Genomic DNA, 26,575 nt, shown 5'->3' with positions numbered 1-26,575 from the left:
TCTCTCTCTCCACTATAGGGAAGTCAAAACATCACGTTAATAAGTTAATAACGCTCGCGACGAGCAGCAAAAAAACCCCAAAACAAAACAAACAGATAGACGAATGTAACGTAACGTACGAACGTCACGTAAAAGTGAGAGGAAGCAGTAAAAACGTTTCAAACTGGCCCACCAGTAAGGCAACACATTTTGTTTTTCATAACTGAAACTCACAACTTGCTAACTGTGTTAGCCATGTTAGCTTTAGCAAGTTAGCCGAGGAAACCGGAGACTCGGGGAGAGTCAGCCAGCCAGTCAGCCACCGGAGCTGTATGTATGTCTGTGTCTGCTGCTACAATAAGTACAGTTGTTGCACGTGAGATGAGATGTTGGAATTATTATTATGATGAAGATAACTTTTAATGTCTGTATATTTTATTGGGGTGCAGGCGTGCAGCCATACGGGGTGTGTAGATTCGTCTAGAATAGAGAATGTCAGAGAAATGTGGTGAATGATTTTGGTTATTTTAACCATTATTGATTCAATACTTTATCAATTATTTTTTGCAAATGGTACAGTGTGGTCCTATACTGTATGTAGTCAATTAATCGAGAAAGTTACTAGCAATTTATTTTTAGTTTGGAAATATTGTTAATTTTTTGAGTGAAGAAGGTGGCCTTTTTGATTGCATTATCGTACACTCAACTAACTTAGGGCTGTGCGTCACGATTATGACATTTTACCATGACGATTCATCTTCACTCCAATCCGGGTACCCATTGGCAAAATAAAGGAAAAACAGCACCCTCTTTATAGTCACAGTCTGTCTCGAGAGACTATCTTCCCTCAAGTAATTGTGATTATGGTAATGACTTAATTGGGTTTGTCTTTTCTGGAACTTGGAGAAATTACATTTCTGTTTGGCTTTTAGGATTTGAAAATAGTGTTCAATTTTTGAAAATACACGATTTTTGACATTCATGCAAAAGAATAATGGCGTTTAATCTCAAATAATTGCGATTAGGCGATTATGTAATAATTGTGACAGGCCTACACACACTGCACACGCATAATCCATTCACGAAAGTCATAACAATTATTTTTAGTTGAAAATCGTGTTCATTTTGAAAAAGAGGAGGCGAGCGTGAAGAAGGCGGCCTTTGTTTGCACTGAGCACTGCACTAAACCCGGTTTCTTTTCATTCACAGAGGAGGAGGCACGTCTTCAGGAGGTCTGGCGGTCTGGTGGTGGTCCCAGGTCCGCGTCCAGCTGTGGTGGAGGAGGCCGGGCGTTGATCAGTGACGGCTGATGCATCTCGGGGTGTCCGAGTCAATGAGAGAGTGTGAGTACAGCCAGATCAGCACTCGCAGCTCCACGCCCATGGAGACCCCCTACAGCAAGAGCAAGAAGAAGACCCCGAAGAAGAGGCGATGGGAGACGTTCCCGGGCCGGAACAAGTTCTACTGCGATGGGAGGATTATGATGGCGCGGCAGACGGGGGTGTTTTACCTGACCCTGGTGCTCATCTTGGTCACGTGTGGCCTCTTCTTCACGTTTGAGTGAGTACTGCTGCTGCTGTTGGTCTCGCGTAGCCAGACAACTATTCCACACAATCTCCGAATGCAGGAAGCTGTCGTCTTAAATTAGCTTACATTTTTTTAAATGTCCATTTCTGCTAAGCAGCAAGCAATAGGCTTGGATGATTTTGATTTATATTAGGATGAATTTGGGCGACTGCAAACTGCAAAGGCAAAATGGAAGCGGGGAGGAGGCGTCCTATCCGCTTTATCCTCTGATCATTTTCTGAGCTTCTGTGCTCCAGACCATATGACGGAAGCATTTGAAATTTGTGGGAGGCAACTGTCTGGCTCGCGAGACTATGTTGTTGACATGAGGTCCTGCTTTCACACTGCCTGAAGCAGTTTGTCTTGTCTGTCTGTCTGTATGTCTGTCCAGAGGCTAATTCTGGGCCTTTCGAGGTGTTGGTGGAGATGCTGCACTCGTATGTCAGCATTTCTCAACCTCTTTGGACATCTGGACCACTCGAATATTTCAAACAATCCTCTATATCGGCACAACACAGCCAGTGTTTTACTTTTCTTTCACTGTTTGAATTCGTATTTAGCATTAATGAATAATGATTTTAAAGTTAAAGGCATAGAGTTTTTAACCACAATTGTTTACCTCTATACCAGCATAGTATAGCACCCCTATAGCATAGGGGTGCCTGCCTGCAGTCATCAGTAGTATGGTGGTTGGTGTTATGTCAATGATGGGGTGCCTGCCTGGTGGCTCAGCCAGGTATTGCACAGACTATTAGCGTGAGGATACGGGTTCGAATCCGACCCCCGTCTGGCCTCGCATGATCGCATCCTGTCCCTCCTCTCTCTCTCTCTAGCTTTGCTTTCCCTTCACTCTATGCTTCGCTGAAGTGAAGCATAAACATGTCACAAATAAATCTTAAAACGTTATGGTACTTGACTCATGACAGAGAAAGCCGCATCTCTGGGAATGCTCAGAATTATTCACTAGAACTGGGGGTATTAACGCAGGAGCTTTTGAGCTGACAGTCATTCTAATTGCCGGTGACACACTTTAAGTTCTGCCTGGAGCTACTGTCTACGAAACATGCGTTTGGTTACTTTGAAAAGGTGTGGTTGGTTTCATAGTTCATACACCTGAACTCAACTTCAACATTATTGTCACATCACAGGTTTACATGATGTGCGTAAAAAATGGGTGACATTATTGTGTCGTACAAGCTCTCATCATTTGCATTCTGTTAAGGGAAGGAGCAAAGAATAAAGATGAAAAGAAAACAATGTAACACGTCAAATTGGTCAAATATTAGTAGAGTGAATAGCGTCTCTGTCAGATGGAAACCATTATGTCCAGGATTCAAATTCAAAAACAGCTAAAGTACAGATCTCCAAGATAAAATCATGTCACTTCGTACCGCGCATAGAGCTTGCATATCTGCTACTTTTCATACTTTAGTGTGACGCTGCACTAGTATGATGAAGGAGGGCAGTAATCTATGAAGAAATACTAAATGTAAAAATATAGAGAGGTTTCTGCCCGACAGCGACGACATACTGCAAACCGGTGCATGGTTGACAGAAATAACATGTCAATGAGGATGACTTCAGACAGTACATATATTTAGAAACATAGTCCCGCTTGTGCATACAGTCTCACATGCAGGTGAGATATCATTCGGCAGTGCATATCACATTATGTCGGTGTCAGTGTAAACAAAAAGTGGCAGTTCCAGTGGAGCAGCAGCAATGCTCTCCCACAGTCTTATTTTTACAGCATAATGAATCATGTGTGGCACTCTGTGTTGTGACAGTCAAGCCCAGTCCTTGTTCAACACTTACAGTCTGATGGTAACCAGTTGGAGACTTTCAGCATACATTTATTATTTTGCATTTCGATTGTATGTGGTACGAGTGAGGCAGCGCTGGCAGTTTTGCTGTCTCACGTTCCGCGGCATCGGAGGTCCAAAGTGGCGTACCCGACCTGTTTCCTGTCCAGATTCATCTTCCTGTAGCTACGTTTGGTTCGACAACAGATTTCAACCTTAAACATCGGTATGAAGGTGTCATTATGTGTTTGCGGTTCGTCAGATTTTGCTTATACAAAGGCCAACAAAAGTCAAACTAACTTGAATGTATATATTTTACAGTGTTCAATCGCAATTACAGTATTTGCGTGATTAGTCGACATGATGCAATCATCATGTCAAGTTTGTCAACTAATCTTTAATGCTTGTGAATGCTGTAGCCACCCGGGGGCGGGGGGAGATATAAACATTAGAGATCACACATTCAGTCTCCCTCCCATTAGCTCAGACTAATCACTATCACTCCCCCTGTTGCTCCAGAGAAGCTCCAGGGCTCTTAGTGAGATAAGAATCCTCCTCCATCGGGGTTTTTGTGTTGCTCAATCGCTGCCTTTATCAAGGGGTAAAGGCTCTCAGCGCCACAGAGAGCCGTGACATGCAGAAATATGCTGAGCCATCAGTGGCCGTTGTCCAATATGTGGAACTGGGAGGCTATTATGCGGGTGCCATGTCCTCTTATTATAAGCGACTGTGGGCTTGTTTTTCTGTGAAGTCGCTTTCTATTGGTTGTTGAGGGTTGTGTGTGTGTGTGTGTGTGTGTGTGTGTGTGGTTTTAAGGTTTGTTTCTAAACTTGTATTTGCTTATTTGTACATCATTTTAAAGTAAGCAAATCTTGAAATCTTAAAGCTTCAATGTTACAAATCTGGAATGTTCTGGAAACATTCAAACACTAATCTTGTGTGGGAGTCACTGGCACAAAAATATTTTCAGAAGGGTGCCTGCGGTCCAATGCATAATAATTAGGGGGTCCTTGGCATGAAAATGTTTGAGAACCACTAGTAATAACAACATTTAGACAAAATACAGTTACAGTGACTGGCCTGCCCCAGTTCCTTATTGGTTTTTTTTCAGTGCTTGATTCTCTCAAAGTATCTGGCAACACTGTCCTCTGAACTAAGGGCTCATGCCAGATGGTCTGTGCTTCTACTGTACGTGGGCTGTTATCTGTCCCCTGAGCAACCCTACACGCAGTGCAGTGTCTATCAACGCTGACCTCTGGACCACTGTCTTTCAATGCGTCCTCAGAAGAGATGCTGACATAACCTATGACCAAACAAGACATGCCGCGGCTTACATGGAGAGTTGAGGCCAGGTGACAGGTTAATGTTTCTAACCTCCCGCCCTCACGTTGGGAACACGGCACTGTACAAAACTGAACGCGCGTAGTGAGTGAGTAGCAGTCCGGTGGTGGGAGAAGTACTCGTGTTTTGTTTCTACTAAAGTCGGAGCAATGCCAGAAATACTAAAAGTCGAGTTTACTCGAGTACAAAAAAACAAGCATTGGCATGAAAATGTACAAAATGTAAAGTACAATGTAAAATGTAAGGTGCGACAGCGACACGTGGTGAGCTTGTAGATCTTTTCCAATAGCTGAAGTATAGAGTAGCGTATTTTCTTTCATACTAAAAAGTAACTAGTAACTACATTACAGTACAGTATTTTCCACTGAGATGTAGTGGAGTCTGTATTGAAACATCCAGATACTCAAGTATCAAGTAAGTAAAAAAAATACCTGAAACATAAGTACAGTACTTGAGTAAATGCACTTAGTGACATTCCATCACCAGTGATTATAGTGAGTACAGATGAAAGTGGAAAAGCCAAGTCTGAAACGGTCTCCCCTCAGCCAGCCAGCCAGCCAGCCAACAGCCACCACCTGGAGGATGCCAGGTGTTTCCTGATGATACCTCCCATCCCAGGGCTTCATTTCCTGCGGCCCCAGCCAGCCAGCGGAGCCAGCAGAGGCTCTATCTATCAGTGTGTCGGTGTCCTCCTGTTTGTTGTGACTGCAGGGGACACTTTTCAGGGACACCGAGGGAGTGGGGAACCACGACGACACACTTCCAACTCTTTGCATCGCCGTCGGCCTCCACTCCACTCTGTGGAACAACCAACGCCTCCAGGGCAAGATTAAGAAGCTGGAGTTGCTTTGCTGGATTGTCCGCTGTGTGTCTCTATCTCCACCACCCGCCTTTACCGTCATCTGAAAGGAGACATTTATCAGACAGGGCGATCATCAGCGGACCTACCCCACAAGGCCTCCGTTGTCATTAACCGTAATGCGTTTCGATTAGATGTTTTTCTTTCCCTTTTTTCTCAACCCACCCCCCTGCCCCTACTTTCCAGCTGTCAGCACAATGGAAAGCTGCTCATCCATTGCTTACATAATGTGTGTGTGTGTGTGTGTGTGTGTGTGTCTCTTCTCTGCTGTATTTTGTATTGAGTCCAACTGATATATCGGTTTGGCCAATATTTTTATCAATATTGGCAATTATGCAGCGATGTGTCCTGATAGACATATAAAGAAATAGCAGATCTAAATGCTTACCCAGTGTGGCTTCCGGAAAAATAGAAGCACAGTGGACATGATCTTCACGTCGCGGCACCTGCAGGAAAAATGTGGTGAACAAAAACAAGCCCTGTTCATGGCCTTTGTGGATCTCTCCAAGGCATTTGACACCGTCCACCGTGACCTTCTGTGGAGCGTACTCCTGTAATATGGCTGCCCAGTGAAGTTTGTTAACATCCTCCGGCAGTTTCATGATGGGATGAGGGCCAAGGTGACGATAGGTGGACTTGAGTCTGCCTCACTCGGAGTATGTACTGGTGTAAGACCGGCATGCGTTCTTGCACCCGTCCTCTTTAACATATTTCTCCTTTGTGTAACAACACTTCTACACAAGGAAATGGAGGAGGGGAGCGGGGTGACCCTGGACTACAGACTGGATGGGAACCTCTTCAACATCAGGAGGTTCCAAGCCACAACAAAGCTCCAGGCTGTATGCACTGGAGCTCCAGTATGCTGACGATTGTGCCCTTGTGGCACACACACCAGAGGCACTGCAGGCCACTCTTGCAGCTGCTGTGAGAGCCTACACCGCTTCAGGTTGTCACTGCCCTGTCTGTGGGAAACGGTGTGAATCCCGCATCGAACTAAACAGTCATCAAAGGACCCTGTGTGTGTGTGTGTGTGTGTGTGTGTGTGTGTGTGTGTGTGTGTTGCATAATCTGTGTGAACGAGTACACGAGATAGTCAGATATGTCAGCTATGTTTTATAGTACTTTTATTTGTGGGTTGATTACACCAGTGGTTACTATGCATGGATAATAAACCCTGTTAGCTTTTCGATGTGTTTATTATTGCTTGTTGCAGGCTCCCCAGACAGCCGTGTGCATGCTGTTTTCACATGGTGTCTGCTCTGCTCTTCTCCCCCCCGACCTCTACCCCCCCGAATGCCTCGGAAAAGTTCACTCATGGAATTGTTTGAAGTGGTGCATTGAGACACCGTGCAGCGTGTTGCTGGGACCAAAAGGGGTGCATTGAGACACCGTGCAGCGTGTTGCTGGGACCAAAAGGGGTGCATTGAGACACCGTGCAGCGTGTTGTATTGAGACACCGTGCAGCGTGTTGTATTGAGACACCGTGCAGCGTGTTGCTGGGACCAAAAGGGGTGCATTGAGACACCGTGCAGCGTGTTGCTGGGACCAAAACTGGTGCATGCACGTCTTCCACCGTAGTGTCCAGGTGGTGCAGCACAAACAAGAGATCAATAAAAAATGAAATATAGTTTGCGCACTGCTAGATCTCATTGCTGTCTTGAAACCTCCTATCTCCATATTTTTTACTTGTGTTTTTCTTTCGTAAATTAACGCCCTACTACATCATACTACAGGGTCACGCAAAAGTATCAAAAGCAGCAGATCCACAGGCTCGAATCGCGGCATGAAGCAGCACGTTTTGAGCTTGTCGATCTGCTACTTTTGCTGCTTTTGAATTTGAATCCTGAAAAGTAACGGTTTTGGACATATGCGGTTTCCACCCGACAGAGACGATATGCTCCCACTATTTATTGTGTCCTCGGTTCAATGAGTCAAATCTCTATCCCATTTGGATCATAAACGTCAATCTTGAGTTTGCACGAATGCTTTTGTGCGGGGAAACGTCTCGGAGATAACTAAAGGCTTAAAGGTCCGCTGACATGCCCCGAAATTAATATGGGTGGTACAGCACATCACGTGGTCTGACTGAAAACAGTTTGAAACAGTTTGAAACGGGGCTACGGCGCTAGCAACAAGTGGCTATAGGTCAGGCTAGCGTTTTTGACGGTACATTTAGCGTCATATTGGCTATAAATGTAATTGAAAAAAATTATTTTTTCGCCAGAAATGCTTAGTTTGAATGCAATTGAGGTTGGCGTGGGGTTTTTTAGGGGAACTGCAGCACAAGCGCAAATTTTGGACTGGAGTCCCATGTTCCCCCGGTCGCCAACACCCCTGTCTGCCCGCTCTGAGACCTCTCAGCCCCGCAGCGCGACAGTCGCGACTACGGACGGTCTGCTGTTGTCTGGCCGCTGTGAGAGCAGCGCGACTACTGTTCTTTTCCCCTCTCAGCCGCAGGCTGACATGTACACCCTCGCTCTCACTCTGTAATACCGTAGTTAGTTACCACAACATTGTTCAAGTGAACTATAGTGTGTTTATGTTTGTATTCATTGTAATAATAAATATCGCTATGCCGAGGCATAGTCTTGCGGACGAGATCATGAGCCTCTACGGGGGACTGGGCATGTGTGTACACACACAGCATAGCAACTTATGCTACTATTTTGGTGTCACATTTAGCTTGAATACTGGGTGAAAGTCTCATTCAAAAAATTAATTTTTCGCAACATTGTTCAGGTGAACTGTGTGTTTATGCTTGTTCATTGTAATAATCAATATCGCTATGATTATTTTATTTATCGCCGCGTCGCTCCGCATGATAACATACAGTCTAGCCCGTCTCAGATGCAGGCTGCACACACACGGACGGACGGACGGACGGACGTATAGTCTCTGGTCAGGTCCCCGCATTGAACTGGGCATGTGTGTACGCACACACACACACACACACACACGCAATGGCACGGAATCTGCCTCGGGCGTCTGTAGCTCTCTTCCCCGCTGTCATGCACTATAGCCGTGTGTGTGTGTGCGTACACACATGCCCAGTTCAATGCGGGGACCTGACCAGAGACTATACGTCCGTCCGTCCGTGTGTGTGCAGCCTGCATCTGAGACGGGCTAGACTGTATGTTGTCATGCGGAGCGACGCGGCGATAAATAAAATAATCATAGCGATATTGATTATTACAATGAACAAGCATAAACACACAGTTCACCTGAACAATGTTGCGAAAAATTAATTTTTTGAATGAGACTTTCACCCAGTATTCAAGCTAAATGTGACACCAAAATAGTAGCATAAGTTGCTATGCTACCACGGCCACCAAGCCCGGCGAGCCCGCATAGAAGTCGTTGGGGAAAGCTTTCGCCACCCTGACGTCAGAATCATGATAGCATTGTTTGATAGCAGTTATTAGCTCCCGAGGGGCGTGTCAGTTCTCCTTTAAATTCTGTAAAGCCTAAATCATGCTCAATGCACTAGTCATCGAGCCTCTCTCTGCTCTGACACTTCGGTTCAACGAATAGGGACTAGCTGGGTTTGTGTGTGTGTGTGTGTGTGTGTGTGTGTGTGTGTGCGCGCGCGCGTGTGCGCGCGTCGGTGTTGATGGATGAGGGCCTGAAGGGCCCTCTTTGTTCAGCTGTTGCGTTTTAAGAAATGTGCACAAAACAAAACAGGAATGGCATAACTTAAAGTCTATGCAGAATCTTGTCAAGGCATGCAGGGAGAATCACCATAGGCCAATGGTGTGTCAGTCCAAGCACAATGCTGCCTTTCCCTTAAAAACATTGAACCCAGTAACCCAGATTAAAAACAACCCTATATAATTCAATGAACCCAGTCACCCAGATTAAAAACAACCCTATATACTTAATTGAACCCAGTCACCCAGATTAAAAACAACCCTATATACTTAATTGAACCCAGTCACCCAGTAACCCAGATTAAAAACAACCCTATATACTTCATTGAACCCAGTCACCCAGATTAAAAACATATACTTCATTGAACCCAGTCACCCAGTAACCCAGATTAAAAACATATACTTCATTGAACCCAGTCACCCAGTAACCCAGATTAAAAACATATACTTCATTGAACCCAGTCACCCAGTAACCCAGATTAAAAACATATACTTCATTGAACCCTGTCACCCAGATTAAAAACATATACTTCATTGAACCCAGTCACCCAGTAACCCAGATTAAAAACATATACTTCATTGAACCCAGTCACCCAGTAACCCAGATTAAAAACATATACTTCATTGAACCCTGTCACCCAGATTAAAAACATATACTTCATTGAACCCAGTCACCCAGTAACCCAGATTAAAAACATATACTTCATTGAACCCAGTCACCCAGTAACCCAGATTAAAAACATATACTTCATTGAACCCTGTCACCCAGATTAAAAACATATACTTCATTGAACCCAGTCACCCAGTAACCCAGATTAAAAACATATACTTCATTGAACCCTGTCACCCAGATTAAAAACATATACTTCATTGAACCCAGTCACCCAGTAACCCAGACTATTTCCCCCTTGCAGAAAATAGCCAATCGACAAGCTCACAACATGTTGCGTTGTGAACTTGTTGATTGGCCATTTTGCCAAATGTTGGTCCCAGAATAGGGATGTTAGTGTTCATGTGGTTAACATTTCCTCCTGATGTTGCTCTGAGAAGTATGGTTGTTATTTAGGATCTCTGCTTTGTCTTGTTAGTTGCTCTGTTCGTAATGAAGATCCCCTTTGTTGGGCACATTGTCTCCCAAATAGCCTAAATATGTAGGCACCTAACATTTCCTGCATGTCTTCTGTGTGTGTGTGTGTGTGTGTGTGTGTGTGTGTGTGTGTGTGTGTGTGTGTGTGTGTGTGTGTGTGTGTGTGCGCATTGTGTGTGGAGTGTATAATAGTTGTGTGACTTGGTCAAAAGACACATTTTTAAGGAACATCTTGACTCTATTAACAGTTTGTCATTTCAAGAGAACGAGACAACGACATGTTTTATGACACAGATTGGTTAGCCACAGTGTTCTTGTGCCATGTCCTTGCTGTCGGGCAGAAACATCCTATCTCCATATTTTCCATTTTTGTGTTTTTTCCCCCCCCATAAATGAACACCCTACTGCGTCACACAAAAGTAGCAGATGCACAAACTTGTACATCTGCTACGTTTGCTATTTTTAAATTTGAATCCTGAAAGTTTTGGACATACAAGCCAAGGTTTCCACCCAACGGCAACGATTTAATGCTTTATCTCAGTAACAAACTAAGGATGTCGGCAGCTAGTAGTCTATTCAACAGTGCTGCCTCTACTAATCATTTACTAAATACTAGTATTTTAAACTATTATCATAATAATTTTATTGTAATACATGCTTTTTTTCTGCTGACGCAGATGTCCTTAGTTCAACTTCCTGAAGTGATCATGGCATCTTATTTCTCAGAATTACTGGGAGTGGGAGGCAAAGGACTGCCAGTTTGGGCATTGTAATGTGGTGGATCGCATCGCGGGGGAATTTATGGAAAGAAACTACCTTCCCTGATGTAAACACACCAGCATGTTTGATGAAACTACCTTCCCTGATGTAAATACAGATACACCAGCATGTTTGATGAAACTACCTTCCCTGATGTAAATACAAATACACCAGCATGTTTGATGAAACTACCTTCCCTGATGTAAACACACCAGCATGTTTGATGAAACTACCTTCCCTGATGTATTGTAAATACAAATACACCAGCATGTTTGATGGCCACCAGAATGTTTGCTGAAGTATACCTTTCATTCGGCAAAGTTATGGTTTCCCCCTTTTGATTTAATTGATCTTGTTGTTTGCTGAATCAAGTAACAACGGATTTCTTTGCACGCTATCAGCATGCTTTTTGTGTAGGATACTCATGAAGCATGGTCGCAAAATGGCAACGCACAACCTTTCAGCTTCTTAAAATATGATTATGTTCCGATGATGTTTTTCCTTATAGATTGGCCTTTTGTTCCTTTGTGTTCCCTTGATTTTTGTTGACTAATCATTAATCACTTACAAAAGCATGGTTTAGAGACGTCAGTGAAATTAGTCTGTGCGCACATTCATGTAGCAAACCATTCAGATTATTTTCCCAGACCCAGATTCAACAGAAACTAATCACATGCACACCACACGAGGGCGGAGGGCTTGCTGTGTGAGTCAATGAGTGATCCACTTGAAAAGGAGGCTAAAAATGTACTTGAGGTGTTTTCATGGCCGTATGTTGAAAGTAATGCGTCATTTTGTGTGTGTGTGCGTGTGTGCGTGTGTTGGCTGTGGGGGGGGGGGGGGGGGGGTGTATTGATATTGGCAGGGAGGGTCTTGTTAAGTATACAAACACACCCGCCCAAGGTTTTCAACCCTTTTCATATCAAGGTCCATTATTTATTCAGCATTTGAGTCACAGACCACCATTTGATGAGATTTAGCCTCAGAAAAAAAAAAAGAATATGTCGTTGGATAAGATTCTGTCCACAATTCCATGCTGTATTGATGTGGTACAATAGGAGAGAGAACAGGCAAATGTTCTATTTTTATCTAAACGAAATTTGGTATATAGTTTTTTTTATTGGCCTAAAATATAGCAGCAATATAATATTGTACAACCCATGAATCCACTTGCTGATCGGCTGTATATTCTTATAGGGGGGATATATGCGACCATACATTAACATCCTATACAGTTGTATGGCAAGATCATAGCCACTTGCCCAAATGTGCCCAAAATGTGCTGACCTCATCATATTTGTGATGACGGCTATGGCCATTTATAGCGGAGGAGTGTTTTTTGTGCAAGGCCAATAAAAAAAACTATACCAAATGTCCCAGGGGTTCACAAACATTTCCATGCCCAGGAAAAAACAGTAGTTCTCAAACTTTAAATGATTTGTATTTGGCCATCTAAAAATGTTTTGTGCCAGGGACCCCCAGAAGCAAAGATTTGAGTTACAAATGTATAGATTCAATACAGGCAAAGTATAAGATATGGTTAAAGTTCTTAAAAGGATTGCAATGCTACATATATTAACTAATTTCGCTGTGGACCCCCTGGTAACCCCCTCAAGGACCCCCCCACTTTGAGAACCAATGTGATAATAGCCTCTCGCTGTTGTTTCAAAGAACCAACCAAATGAAAAGATCACATCAGGTTGCATCATGATGCCGTTTCTTTAAGTTCAGTAGAACATTTGGAAATCTGATCCCAAAATAGGGTTGAAAGTGGGATTTTCTTTTTTCCCTTCCAAACTTATTTTCCTTTCCATTTGGATCACCTGGTGCCCCCCCTGGGTGCTGCCTCTGGCCCCTACGTTGAAAACCACTATGCTGATTGCAGGTGATTTCATCAGCTCCTTCCAAAGAATATTCCAAGAATATTGTATTGCTTGTGTTTTTCAAAGCCTCGTATGTACAGTATGAGTGGAATCATTATAAGCGCTGCACACTCGGGTCAGACAGTAGAGCGCTGCTGGTCCATGATTAGCATTAGATTTAGTTCATGGTAAAAGTGTGGTTAGTGTGCTGAAGTAAAGTGTGTCATTTATGTAAATCATTACGTTGGCGGCCGCTGGCCGCTGCAGAGTGCAGACAATTCACCCTCCAATTCACCCTCAGCCCATTTCAGCGAGCTGATAACTGTCTTGTCTGTAAAACAGTCTTGTCTGTCTGTCTGTCTGTCTGTCTGTTTCGCTGTCTGTGGCTGTGCCCCTCACTTCAGTGAACATCTTCATGCATTTCATTATCTTGTGGTTGAAATGGGACTGGGTGATTAATGGTGTAATAATAAGTGATTATGTCAGTGATTCTGAAACCTTTTTATTTCAAGAACTTATATGCATTTAGACCATGACCTCCATTTGACACAATCTTTATCTATTGGACTCCTATCTACAGTTCTTCTACACTGTAAAATCCATCCGCCACAGGCACGTAAGTAGGCTCGTCACAATTATTATATTATAAAATTCGGCTAGTCGCAATTATTTCAGATAATCAGTAATCACCACATATTTATTTTGACAACTGTCTGAATTGTTGAAAGGTTCATACATTTTGAAATAGTGGAAAATAGCAGATCTACAAATGCAATTATTTGTGTGACAAAATGTCCTAATCCGTGACAGCCCTATACCAGGTGGTCCCGGTCCAGATCCGACATTGAGAAGAACCACTAAGAATAAGTAAAGCTGAGCTGAATATGTCATGATGCCCCCATGGTGGGGTTTTATACAGTTGGCTGGCACTCTGTTAGTGGGGGGGGGGTGAACAATGCCGTGTCTTGTATAAAATGTGTGTCATCATTTCTGCAGGCAGGGACACACGCAGGCCGTGAACAAAACCACACGTTTAGGGATATTATGACTTTTCCTTAGAGGTCGTCATGACCAAGGCTGGATTTGCTAAGGGGGATATAACATGGCGGGGTGATCATACTCCTCCCCTCCAGCTCATACATTTCTATCGCCAGTGGGGTTATCGTTGCAACCTCCCAAAATGTGGATCGTAATGTCATGTCGCGTTTCCGTTTAGAGCTCGCAGATCTGCTTTTTTAATAGTAATAATTTAACAGTTTTGAACATATGAGGTTTCAACCCGACAGAGACGATGGGTCCTATTTTTGTCAATGCCTTACCTCTTATCCCTAAAACTTCTTTGTTTTTTATTTACTATTTTGAAAAACTAGCCAATCTACATTGACAGTTTGTGTGTTTGTAGATCGGCTATTTGAACCATTCATTTCAAAATAGTAAAAAAGGCAAAGAAGTTTAGGTTTAGGTTTTTCTAAAATTCTAGCCCCATCTACAAGCTCACAGCGTGACGTGTTTTGAGCTTGTTTGTCACACGAAAAAAATGCCCCATTCCTTTTTTTCTTTCTTTTTTGTTTTACCAATTGAGCCCTGGTCATGAGTCATGACTCATGATCCATCCCAGACTTATCGGTTGCAGTCGGTTTTCCTGTGGAGGCGTCTTGTCAGGTTCTGTCAAAGCATGATGACTCGAGTTCAGCGGGCTTCTTCGCACAGCTCCCCTCCTCTCTCTGAATATAACCCCAGGCCACCAGTCAACCCCAGTGCCCTCCGTGTTGTGACACACAGCTCGTGTGACTGACACAGCTTTCCCTCGGTCAGGGGTAACGGAGTGCATTGCATCTGCTTGAAGCTTTGTATAAACAACATGATTTGGAGGGATCTCAAAGGAAGGCAGACACCTTCAACTATCGACTATTTCCTTAGCTATCATCCTTTCGATGACTCATTGACTCGATTCATTGTATAATCGAGAAGCACATTAAAATATACATACATTTTATGTGAAAATATTGAATAGAATATTTATAATGGCTCATAAATTAGTCTGATTAACCACTTTGTTGTACAGCTGTGTCATGCAAATATAAAGAAAATAGGCAACCTTCAAGCTCAACATTGCAATGCTATTTGCATGGCACAATATCTGTGTGGATTGCCTGGGGAATCCACACAGCTGGCTCAAAGTCAACCACACTTTGAAGCGTTCTCTTTGAGTCTTTGGAAGATACATAACTCAACTGGCCAATTGGTGACGGGCAAGATATTTAGGCAGAGAGAGAGAGTGAGAATTGACCACTCCATTTCTGCTGTTTTTAACAAGGCCATCGTTTCCATCTTTTATTAAGGATGTTTTGGGCAGTGGTGCTGACAGCGTGCACAATTTATTTTGCATGCTGCAACCACTTTTATATATTTCATTTCATAAAGGAAGTCAATGGTCGTCAGGTTGGGCTAAAATCTTGCCCAAACATGGAGTCATATGTCATAAGATACGTAATAGATGACTGATGAGCAGTCTTGCCCAGATATAGAGTTCCACCTGGCCTGGTGGAGATATGTGAACTTTTCTAGTATGTTTGTATTTTTTTCCTGCGCTTGCTGTTTGTTTTTTTAGTGGACTCCCTACAAACGGACCAGTAAACGTTAATTTTCAGTTGGTCTCAATTTGAACTGGATATTATTCACTGTTATGCAATAACCATGGGAGTGCATGGACTGTGGAGGCTCCTGGAGAGCACTGGGACGCCCATCAACCCAGAGACTCTGGAAGGAAAGATCCTGGCTGTTGACGTCAGCCTCTGGCTGCACCAGGCAGTGAAGGGGGTCAGGGAGCGGGAAGGAGTCAGCTCTCAAAATGCCCACCTCCTCACACTGTTCCACCGCATCTGTAAACTCTTCTTCTTTGGCATAAGGCCAGTGTTTGTGTTTGACGGAGATGCACCACCGCTGAAGAACCAGACTCTGGCCCTGAGGAGACAGAGGAGGGAAGAGGCTAGTCGTGAGTCCAAACAAACCACTGAGAAACTCCTCCAGACCTTCTTACAGAGACGGGCCATCACATGTGCACTTGGAGGCCCTCGCCGTAAAGACTCGCAACCTCCCACCATATATGACGTCAGGAGAGACGAGTCGGATGACATTTACGTTCTACCAGCCCTGCCACCTGCGGAAGACAAAGATGGAAACGGCTCGGAAGAGGAGGAAGAGATGACCGAGAACTACTTCATGTACCAGGAGGAACTGTACCAGCATCCCAACTTAGTGGACATCAACTCGGATGGGTTTGCCAGCCTGCCTCCTGAAATGAAACACGAGATCCTCAAAGACATGCAAGAGTTTAGCAAAAGACGCCGAACCTCGTACCACAAGCCTCCAGAGCAATCGGGGGAATTCTCCCAGTACCAACTGTCTGGTCTGCTTCAGAGAAACCAACTGAACCAGCGTCTGGAGAAGCTAGAAGGAGAGATGGGCCAGCAGAGTGCTGCTTGGGCTCCCGACATCTGTGGAAAGGATAGAGATCATGAGGAGGAGCACAGTGTGGAGTCACGTAGGCTTGTCTCTGAGGCCTCTTCCCATTATATCCTAATTAAAGGTTCTAGGAAGAGTGAGAGGGCTCAAGAGCGCCGGCCTGCGGCCCCACCCTGGTCCGAAGGACCCCTGTCGCACACCAGGAGAGATCGACCTGAGCCTCTGTGGCGTCCTGTCGCTGAGGAGGATGAAAAAGAGGGTCCCTCTTCAGTCCCTGAGCCATCCATATTGGAACCTCCCCTCTCTCCTCAGAGGAACATTGTCGACTCCCCTTCACCCTGTACTCTCAAGGCCATCCAGGCTGCCATGGACGTCAACTCAGATGAGGAAGTGGGTTTCCGTGAGAAGGGGAGTGGCTGTGTATCCCCTCGCTCCCAATTGGCCATCCAGAGAGCTTTTGCCGAGGATGACAACGGCATGAGTGAAAGAGATGCTCTGATCGTTAGCAAACCTAACGAGCTCCCACCAAAGAGTGGATATCCTGCACTACAACTGATCAAAAGCAGTTCAGAGGAAGAGAAGGAAGCTGATGACCTCCCGCGTATTAATTCTGGACACGATGAGAGCAAATCAAACCAAACTGTTCAGAAAAGAGATAGGTTGTTGGTCAGTAGTTCTGAAGACGAGTTGGAGGAGGCAACAGGACAGTGGGATAGAGCCCTTAGTGTTGCAGCACTGGAGTGTACTAATGGACACCAGAACAGTGAAAGAGAAGCATCCATGGAGTTAGAAGAACACTCAAAGCGAAAGTCGTTAATTGGTGTGGATGTAGAGGAGGTGGACAGTGGCGGAGAGAAATACAGGAAGGAAGTGGGCAAAGAAAGAGGAGGATTAGAATGTGAACGGGCAGGACGAGAGGACATGGGACATGATCAGAAGGTCTGTTCAGGTCAGTCCCAGAGAGGTGCCTCCTCAGATCAACAGACCATCACCATTAACCTCTTTGCACCCAGACTGCAGAAAGGGCCTATGAATGAAGACAGTGATGGGAGCAATCCAGAAGAAATCTTTATTGGGGTGTCCGACGGGGAGGAATCAACAGAGGAGGATGCAGACCATTATTTTATGCAGGTTCATGAACCTCCAGCAGATGTCCATGAGGATGACTACAAAGAGAGAACAGAACATGAGGAGCCTCTCGGTGATCCAGCAGTAGATTGTTTGGAAGGGGAGGAGGAGGAGGAGGAGGAGGAGGAGGAGGAGGAAGAAGAGAACTGCAAGGAGCTGAAGGAGGACAGGGATAGGAGACATCCCAGCTCCACAGTCACACCTCCTGCCATCAGTGAATGGGAACACATTGATGCCGACAAGCTGGAGGTTCAGCAGAGCATCCTGAGGGAACGGAAACGGCAACAGGAGAGGATGGCTGCAACGGTCACGGGACGGATGTTCCTGGAGAGCCAGGAGCTCCTGCGCTTGTTTGGCATCCCCTACGTGGTGGCTCCGATGGAGGCAGAAGCTCAGTGTGCCGTGCTCGACCGCTCCGACCACACCCACGGAACCATCACAGACGACTCTGATGTCTGGCTTTTTGGAGGGCGACACGTTTACAGGAACTTCTTCCGTAGGAACAAGCATGTGGAGCATTACCAGTACGTGGACCTTCATAACCAGCTGGGCCTGGACAGGACCAAGCTAATAAACCTGTCCTACCTGCTGGGCAGCGACTATACAGAAGGAATCGCAGGAGTGGGCTGTGTCACCGCTATGGAGATCCTTAACGAGTTCCCCGGGCCGGGCACAGAACCGCTCGCACACTTCAGTGAGTGGTGGTCAGAAGCTCAGAAGAACAAGCGTTGTTTGGTGTCTGACCCGCGGGACTCAAAGGTTAAGAAGAAACTGCGGGACTTGAAACTGCATCCTGGTTTTCCCAACGCTGCCGTAGCGCAGGCTTACCTGCATCCCGTCGTGGAAACATCAGGCAGCTCCTTCAGTTGGGGACGCCCGCACCTCGACCTCATCAAAGAGTTCTGCCAAAGTCGTTTCGGTTGGAGCTGTAGGAAGACGGATGAGACTCTTCAGCCCGTGTTCAAACGGCTCGATGTTCGACATACTCAGTCGCGCATAGACTCGTTCTTCCGTGTGGAGCGCCAGGAGAGACAGGGCTTCTGCAGCCAGCGCCTTCGACGTGCGGTCACCTGCTTGAAGAGGAAGGCGAGAGAGGAGGAGGAGGAGGAGGTAGGTGATGGAAAAGGTGACGAGGAAGAGGTGCTCTCCCCGTCTAAACTGAGGAAAGGGAAGTTGGAGGAGCAGAAAAATAAGCTAGGGAAAAAGGAGCAAGGTACTGTGACGGGAGGAGGATTCTTCGTGTTGCCTGCAATGCTCAATGCCCAGTCTCCTTTTGGTTCTCTAAAAGATGTGAGCAGTGGCAGCGATGACATGAAGCCCCTCTCCACACCTCAACCCGGGAGCCTCCCGAGGAGAACAGGTCAAAACGGTTTCTCCTCTGATGAGGATAGCGATGAGGTTGCTATGGTGAGTGCGCGATCTGTGTTTGAGGACAGACGCAGAGGTCGTGGCGGGACACGTGTCAGAGGGAGGGGGAGAGGGAGAGGGAAAGGCTGGGTAAAGAAACTGTGAAAGAACCAATGATCTCCAAACTGTTCTCTGGCTCTTGGATCAAGTGTTGAAAAAAATCACAACCATGTGAAGTGAGGAGTGCCCTTATTATACATCAAAATACATGATCTCATGAACAACTGAATTGATGTGATTGGTTAGCCGATTTGCTCATCTACATATGACATACATTTTCCCTTCATTGTCAATGGCATTTAATGTTTGTTGCCACAAATTTACGTTATATTTGGTGGACATTTGACCTAATTTCTCCTTTCATTATCAATGGCAAATATGAGACGTGTGAGGACAAAAGCTGTATATAGGAGGGGCTAGCACTTCTCAAATATTGGTTGCTAGGGGTGCAACAAATGACTCAATTTATTCAATTCTAAATATAACCGATAATCTAATTTAACAGAGAACTTTTTCCACTCACTAATAAAGCAAAAATAGCTCATCTAAAAGATAGTAACGTGTCATTTTGAGATAGTAGATTATCTATTTTTGTGTGACACTATTGTAAGATGAACTACAAAATAGACACCCATTTGAAAATGGTTTGTGCCAGGGACCCTCAAAAGAGAATAGTTACGGTATGTTATATGATTTAAAAACAAGAATGATGACATAGTCATAATTTCCAGTTGGCAGCTGCGTTATTATATCTGCAGAATTGTGGGTGAAATAACTAGTGGGTTGTTGTTGCAACTTTCTGGCTGCAATGCAATGCTATCCCATTGGCTGAGATGTCGGCTAGAGGCAAAAAGTGTCTGGTTGCTAGAGACGAGGCAGGCAATCAGAAAGATAGGTGACTACGGCAGCCAATTAAATTATAAGTTGCCACTAGGTGACTACGGCAGCCAATGAAATGATAAGTTGCCACTACCAACCTGATAGAAAGTAGACCAGCCTGCTTCGCAGCTGGTAATTACTCAAAATAAAAAATAGCAGATGTACAAGCTTGAATTGCGGCACAAAGTTACGTGCTGTGAGCTTATTGATCTGCTTTTTTTCTTTTTTTTTAATAGGCAACATGTAAATGGGAAGAGTAAAATTATTGTGATGCTATATTACTTATTTATACTTTTGCTGGGGAACCCCTGGAACCCCCTCAAGGGCTCCCGGGGGTCCCCGGACCCCACTTTGATGGAACAAATAGAACAAATAGAGCAACAAATGGTCTAGGCCAATGTCTTCAGGATTAGCTGAAGACATTATATGCCGGAATATCATACAACCATACAAGACGCATGGCAACTTTGATTTGTTCAAGTACGTCAAATGGCTTGACCCTAATGCTTAGGAGGTTAATGTTTTACCCCTGCAGTCAAGTGCATTGACAATGTAATGAAAGACGCCACTGACAAAGCCTTGTACAGCATATTTATATAACCTATAGATATCAACGATGTCGGACAGAAACCTTGTATCCAACTCCATGTTTTTTATTTTTCAGCCCTATTGCATACCTTTTCGTAAGATAGTGCGCCTCAAAAGTTACACAAATAGTACACAACGCGTTGGCATTGTGATGTGTTGTAAACTAATAACATCTGCCATTTTCTCAATTTTTTAAATCTTCCTGTAATGACATGCCTGATGCAGGGGAGGCTGTCTGGGGTTAATTTATATTCATAAATATGTAACAAATGAAAAGTATTAACACGAGCCTGTGACAAAATAATAATTTAATTGGATCCATTGGAACACGGTTCTTTGTTTCCCCTCCTGAACAGTAAGATGGTTTTGGACATGCAAGGTTTCCACCAGACCGTGGCGATGTGATGAATGAGGTTCCAGAACTGAAAAGGTCACTAAGCCAAGTGGGTTTAATGCAGTCAGTCCACAGTAATTAATGGGCTTTTCACTATTGCTTTACTTTAACTGGCCTAATGACCAACGTAGCCTGCTGCATCGTCTTTTGTTCTTCCAGATGAACTGGCCAAATTCCTCTCCATAACACACTGTCTGCCGCAGTCTCCCCCTGATCTTTTCATTGCCACTAATCATTTTTGCCTTTGGTACTTTGTGCTGCGCCACCCGCCATAACTCGTTTTCGTTAAGCTGCTTTCAGGGGTCGGTGGGGGAAAAATAAAATAACTTTTCTTCACCCCAAATTGAAGAAGAGTTATCGCTGCCACTGGCCACATCTTTTAGAGAACCAGGAGGAGATTGGGCATTACGCCTTGCAGAGCCTGCAGCCAACCCCTACTAGCTTCTTTTTCTGCTCCTCCAACTTCCCTTACCTCAGTTCAGACGGGGAGAGCATCTCTTCCTCGTCGCCTTTTCCATCACCTACCTCCTCCTCTCCCTCCTCCCAAAGTCATACCAATATATTGATCAGGCTTCACTCTAGCTCTCTAAGCCTGTGGGTCTCAAACTTTTCAATGTATTTGCCCCCCACAACTCAAAAATTCAATTCCTGGGACTTCCGAAGCAAAGATTTGAGTTAAAAACGTGAAAATAATATAATATAATATAATATATACCATTTTCCAGATTTTTGCCTTCTGTACTTTTTGCTGCGGCCCCCCCTACATAATAACTCTTGTGTGTTAAGCTGCTTTCAGGGTTCGGTAACTCTTCTTCACCCCGACGTACAGGAGTGAAATTGCGGTCTAAGATGGGCTTTGAGGTTTAGAGGATGGATGTTCTCTGTTTGACAGGCTTTTTGTAGTAGATCAGAGGATATTGATTGCCTCTGAAGCAAGTTTTACAGTGCAGTCAGTGTGCTGGTGGGGTCATCTTAGGTGGCACAGAGAGGGCAGCCAACAGGCAGTAAACTCTCCTAGATCAAGTAGGTAGTTGTCAGTATCATATAGAGCCTGACCCATATATCTGTTTGGCCAATATATCGAGCGGTTATTTGATGGGTTCGATCAGAAATTAGTGCTAAACGTGTGCTAATTTTCAACCTTTTAAAAACAGGATGGAGTATGAAGTGTGGGTGTGTGTGTCGACTGGGGGGGAGGGGGCCAAATGGGACGGGCTCATTATCTATCTTGGATTGTTCATAAGTATGCAGACAGATCAGTGCATGGATTGACCTAGTGTTGTGTTGAAAAAGATGTCAAACGTTACACATTGTTGGGGGTTCGTGTGAAGTAGTTGTTTCTCATTTCTCTCCGTCTCGACATGTCACTTTCAATTGCTCGGTAAGCCGCAACACAGATATGTGATGTAATGACACCAGACATGGAGGGTTTACAAGCAGGAAAGACATCGGATGGAATCAAGATGTTCAACAGGGAACATAAAGCACTTTGTTTACGTCTGCGACACAGATTCAGAACTTTTAAAAATAGAAAGCGATTTGCAGACTCCGAAGACTAAATAAACACCTCTCCATATGTCGGGCAACAATGGTTGTTGTTGTTCTTCTTGGGTTTTGAGTCTAGAGCCTGAATGATGCCAATTTACCGACATGTTTAAATCTGATTTTGACCATTATTTAGCTTCTATTTTAGAACATTGGGGATTGTGACTGAGTGACATTGTGAGTTGGATGTTGTGACAAAAACGCAAGGTTTCATAGTTATCTGCGACCTTCAGTTGCGAACAATAATGATAATTTTAAATCATAAAGAAAATGTTCAAATGGCTTCAACACCCCTGAGTTTATGATATGCAAGGAGGACATAAAACACAGGTCTCCTCCAGGCAGATTTGAACTGGTGTAGTAGTGTGGTGGTTATGAGGTTGATGTACTATCTGCTTTATGTAACACTGGTTTTCTAGAGATGTCGGCCTGCAGTGTAGCCACTGAAGGGTCCAATCATCTGATGAGATATTGCTTCAGATTGTGAAATGGCTTGAGTTTGAGGTTAACCATGGACCTACAAAAACTGAAAAAAATCCTTCAGCCAGTGGATTTGTTGTCTCCATTTAACCACTTAAACCCAGCATATGGTTGAACGGAGTCCCTCAGGGCTCTATACTAGGGTGTTTTCTGTTTTGTCAAAAGTAGCTGATGAGCGACAGTTTAGCTATAATCCTGGTCGCTAAACTGCCTCCTCCTGGCCTGATGGAGGAGAAAGGAACTGGTCGGAATAACGTGTTCCTTCCACTCGCTACGTCCGGCCGGGGAAACTCCCCCCTGTCAGTTGAAAAGAAGCGTCTTGGACTCCTCATGCATTGAAGGAAGCATGAGGCCAGTCCACTGCTCTCCCCATGTTGGCAGAGGAAGTGTAGAGCCCAGGATTAGATAATTAGATAATTGACACTGGGTGAAAAAATGGATAAAAAAATATAAGAAAAAATAGAAATAAGTAATTAGTATTTTCAACTGTTACTTATTTCCGCAGCGTTGCATTTATTTCAGGAGTGTTTAAGGGAAGCCATTTATTATCTAGTATCTAGTGTTATTCCTGGCTACACGTATTATTATTGAAAGCTCGGTAATAATAGTATTCCGTTTCAAGGCCAATTTCAAAAGCCACATTACTGCAACCTTTATGTTTTGTTGCTGGCACTTTTTTTGTCATGAAGGAGGCTGCTGGCTCCGGAGATAGAATGTTTTATCTCCCCAAACCATTCGTAAGATGGAGTCTGTTGTCATTATTGCTGCCAGTAGATCATCATGCATTCACCCGTCACCCCAATCCAATCAGCGTGATAGCTATGCTGTGCACGCTGCCAGCAAGCCAAGTACCTTAAAATTCTCAAATATAAAACTTGTATTTCTCTGAATAGATATGGACATAGACCTTTATTGATTCTGAGGGTAATTAAGTTGTTGTCATAGCAGTGATGATGAAACAAATTCACATGTATGGGTAGAGACTGAGAGAACAAGTACAGAGAAGTAGTTACGCTAGAATAAAGGACGACAATATCATAATAGAATATAGTATAAAAGATGGCTTAACTATTTGGCCCTCTGCACCTGTGCACAGTGTATATTAAAGCCACCAATTAGGTACAGATATACACGTAGGCAAAGAGTCTCCTTTTATGTCTCCATATAGGAAACCACAGCTGGTCATCAAGTTATTGGCGTAGGAATGCAACAAAAACAAAAGAATATCCAAGTCTCCATGGGGTGCGTAATCGATAGGAAAAAAAGTCATTTTGGGGGTGTCATTAAAGGGATAGTTATGCCTTTAAGAAAGATTTGGCATCAGTTCTGGCTTTAGATAAAACAGTTGAAAGTTGGCCAAATGTAAATGTGCAATTCTCTGGTGACTCAGTGGTTATTAATTCAGTCTGTTGATTTACAGGAGAGAGACCCTTTCTCCACCTGTGGCTCTGAGGGGAAATGTAACGACGCTTGAAATCATGGCATGCCTTTGGCCCTTTATGAGGTCTCTTCTGAGTACCTTGCAGAAGGAGAGACTCAGGCAAGCCCATGGATTCAATGTCTTCTATGGAAGCAGACAACACTCTAGTCTATAGTATACGCATAGTTTAATTATATAGATATACCACTGGTTCTTAGCTTACGTATGATCCTAGATGACTACTTTTTATGTAGTTGCTGTATTACCATGTTTCGTTCTTGCTTACTGTAAATCGCTCTGGATAAAGAGTGTCTGCTAAATGCCTAAATTGTAATTGTAAATTGAAGCATGTCGCGATGCAAAAATAGCCTTTAAGTTAAATAGCCATAATGGTCTTATGGAAGTCTGTGATTCCTCCCCATGGTCTTATGGAAGTCTGTGTTTTCCACCTGGTTGGCAGTATGTAGAACAATATTACTAAACATCATTTTACATCTTGTGTTAATTGTTTAGGAAACGGCTCCTTTCACACTGTTTCTCAAATGGCACATTGGGACTTGTCTTGACCATACAAATGTTTCAGTCGTGAGATTAGATCGTGCTTTAATCCATACAAGCCACGTTGTGTAACAGGGTGAGAGTTTAATTGAGGTGTCTGAATGCCTGCATCTACCTCTCCTCTCTCAATTTAGCAGTGGGCTTCAATATCCAAGAGAGCAGAGAGTTCATCAATAGAGGGTATGTGCATGCATAAAGTGAGTGGCAAGGTCTGTTTAACGTTGTTTAATCAGATAGGAGGACTTTTCTGTTTGGATGTTTGGGCTGTCATGGCCAGAAAGTAGTTTTTTGCCACTCAGTAGGCGTTCCAGCATAACTTCCAAGTATGATGATGATGTCACGCGCATACCCTCTATTGTAAATATCTGGATATCTGCCTTTGTTTTTAATTGTATTTTATTGTAAGTTACTACTGGAGCTCGACGGGGGCCAGATCTTTGGGTCCGATGCTGATCTGGATTTTGGAAAGTCCCAACCTATCTTGTTTTTGTCCTAGCCTATGTCACAGGTTGACCATATGAAGTCTGAGATCCACAGAGTCTCATCAGGCTGTTGTTGTTGTTCATAGACTCGGTTCTCTTCCAGAGTCTCCAGTTTAGGCTTTAGCCCATTTTGGGCGGGAACCCGTTTTGGTGTTAGCATTACGTTATGCTTTAGCTATTGAAAAATAGCAGATCTACAAGCTCATAGCACGCCATTTTTAGAATCTGATCTCAGGTCAAAATCCGTTAAAGAACCACCATTCTTCTGTGCGTTAGAATCTGATCTCAGGTCAGAATGGGTTAATCATGGTTTCTATAACAAGCTCCACAGTGCCAGAGCCTCCATTCCCCCGAGTGGCCTTGCTTCCTTCCATGCTCCTCCAGCTCACAGTGCATATTCACTCCGGCCTGCTCTCAATATACCAGTATCTGACTATCTGTGCACTTTTTGCAACCAAATGGACCACTTATGCTATTTGTGTCAGTTAGCCTGCACTCGCAGCAATATCAGAGGAAAGGAATTCTGCCAAGCCGTTCCGCTCCTGTGTTGAGTTATAGTCATCTGTCTCATGCCAAGTTTTATTTCCATAATTTCTGTTCTGGATTGTTCAGTGTGAGACCAAAACATTGTCCCACGGTGAGCGGTTTTATTTCAGTTCCCGGAGCGCTCCCGGGGTTCATGGATGTTAGACTCTGAGCTACACTAAAGAGTCAAAATGTAATGCTCTGTTTTTTACATGAAACCCAGAAAGGCTTGTTTTCTCCTTTGTTACATTATTATTAGTATTTGCCCTAGACCAGGGGTTTACAAGCGTATCCATGTAAAGGACCCCCATATAGCCATATATTATCTGGGTCATGCTGTGTGAGTGTGATTTTTCTAAAATGTTCAAAAATAGCAGATGGATGATCATATATTGTCCCATATACACTACGTGTGTGTAATGTTGGATGTGGATAAGCAAGAGTTGTTAAAAATGCAATCCTTTGCCTAGGAGTGGTTTGACTAAAGCCATGTTTGTGTGTGCCTGGCTGTTGTTGTCTGCCACACAGTGTTATGAATATGATGAGAGAGGATGTGAGTAATTCAATTTTCTTAGCCACAGTATTTACCCCGTGTCCCAGAGACTGCAAACCAGGACGGCTAGAACTATGCCAAGACACAATAGAGAGACAGCCCCCCAGGCCCAGTGGCCCACCCACCCAAACCTCAAGCCACACTTTTTCTGTAGTTTGGGCGTAGTAATGACTTCCATCGTGTTCCGCTTGTTCCGCAATCTCGTATCGTTGCTGTCAGGACTCAGGTGGAAACCTTGTATGTCCAAAA

General features: G+C 44.1%; 2 protein-coding genes across 5 annotated transcripts in view; both read left to right on the top strand.

Annotated features, from left to right (window-relative positions):
* LOC308329041 (palmitoyltransferase ZDHHC14-like) overlaps nucleotides 1–26,575 on the top strand; it is an 84,345-nt gene that overhangs the window by 1,402 nt on the left and 56,368 nt on the right. Inside the window, exons 1-2 of one of the 4 annotated variants that reach the window (XM_080783203.1) lie at nucleotides 26–174; nucleotides 1,189–1,539. In XM_080783203.1, coding sequence (XP_080639329.1) covers nucleotides 1,289–1,539 — 251 coding nt within the window. In that variant the 5' untranslated portion in view covers nucleotides 26–174; nucleotides 1,189–1,288. Of the gene's footprint in view, nucleotides 1–25; nucleotides 175–250; nucleotides 310–825; nucleotides 846–1,188; nucleotides 1,540–26,575 lie in introns of those variants that run through there. The other 3 variants (XM_080783204.1, XM_080783205.1, XM_080783202.1) reach the window with 3 other exon arrangements.
* On the top strand, nucleotides 15,600–19,007 carry LOC308329140 (DNA excision repair protein ERCC-5 homolog; the record flags this gene model as incomplete). The annotated part of the gene is made up of 2 exons (XM_080783345.1): nucleotides 15,600–17,568; nucleotides 17,692–19,007. The coding sequence occupies 2 exons, from the start codon at nucleotides 15,600–15,602 to the stop codon at nucleotides 19,005–19,007; spliced, it is 3,285 nt and encodes a 1,094-aa protein (XP_080639471.1).

The sequence above is a fragment of the Protomyctophum bolini genome, assembly GCF_963924005.1.
Source record: "Protomyctophum bolini genome assembly, chromosome: 15".
Classification (NCBI taxonomy): Eukaryota; Metazoa; Chordata; class Actinopteri; order Myctophiformes; family Myctophidae; genus Protomyctophum; species Protomyctophum bolini.
This window is presented reverse-complemented; position numbering and strand designations above follow the sequence as displayed.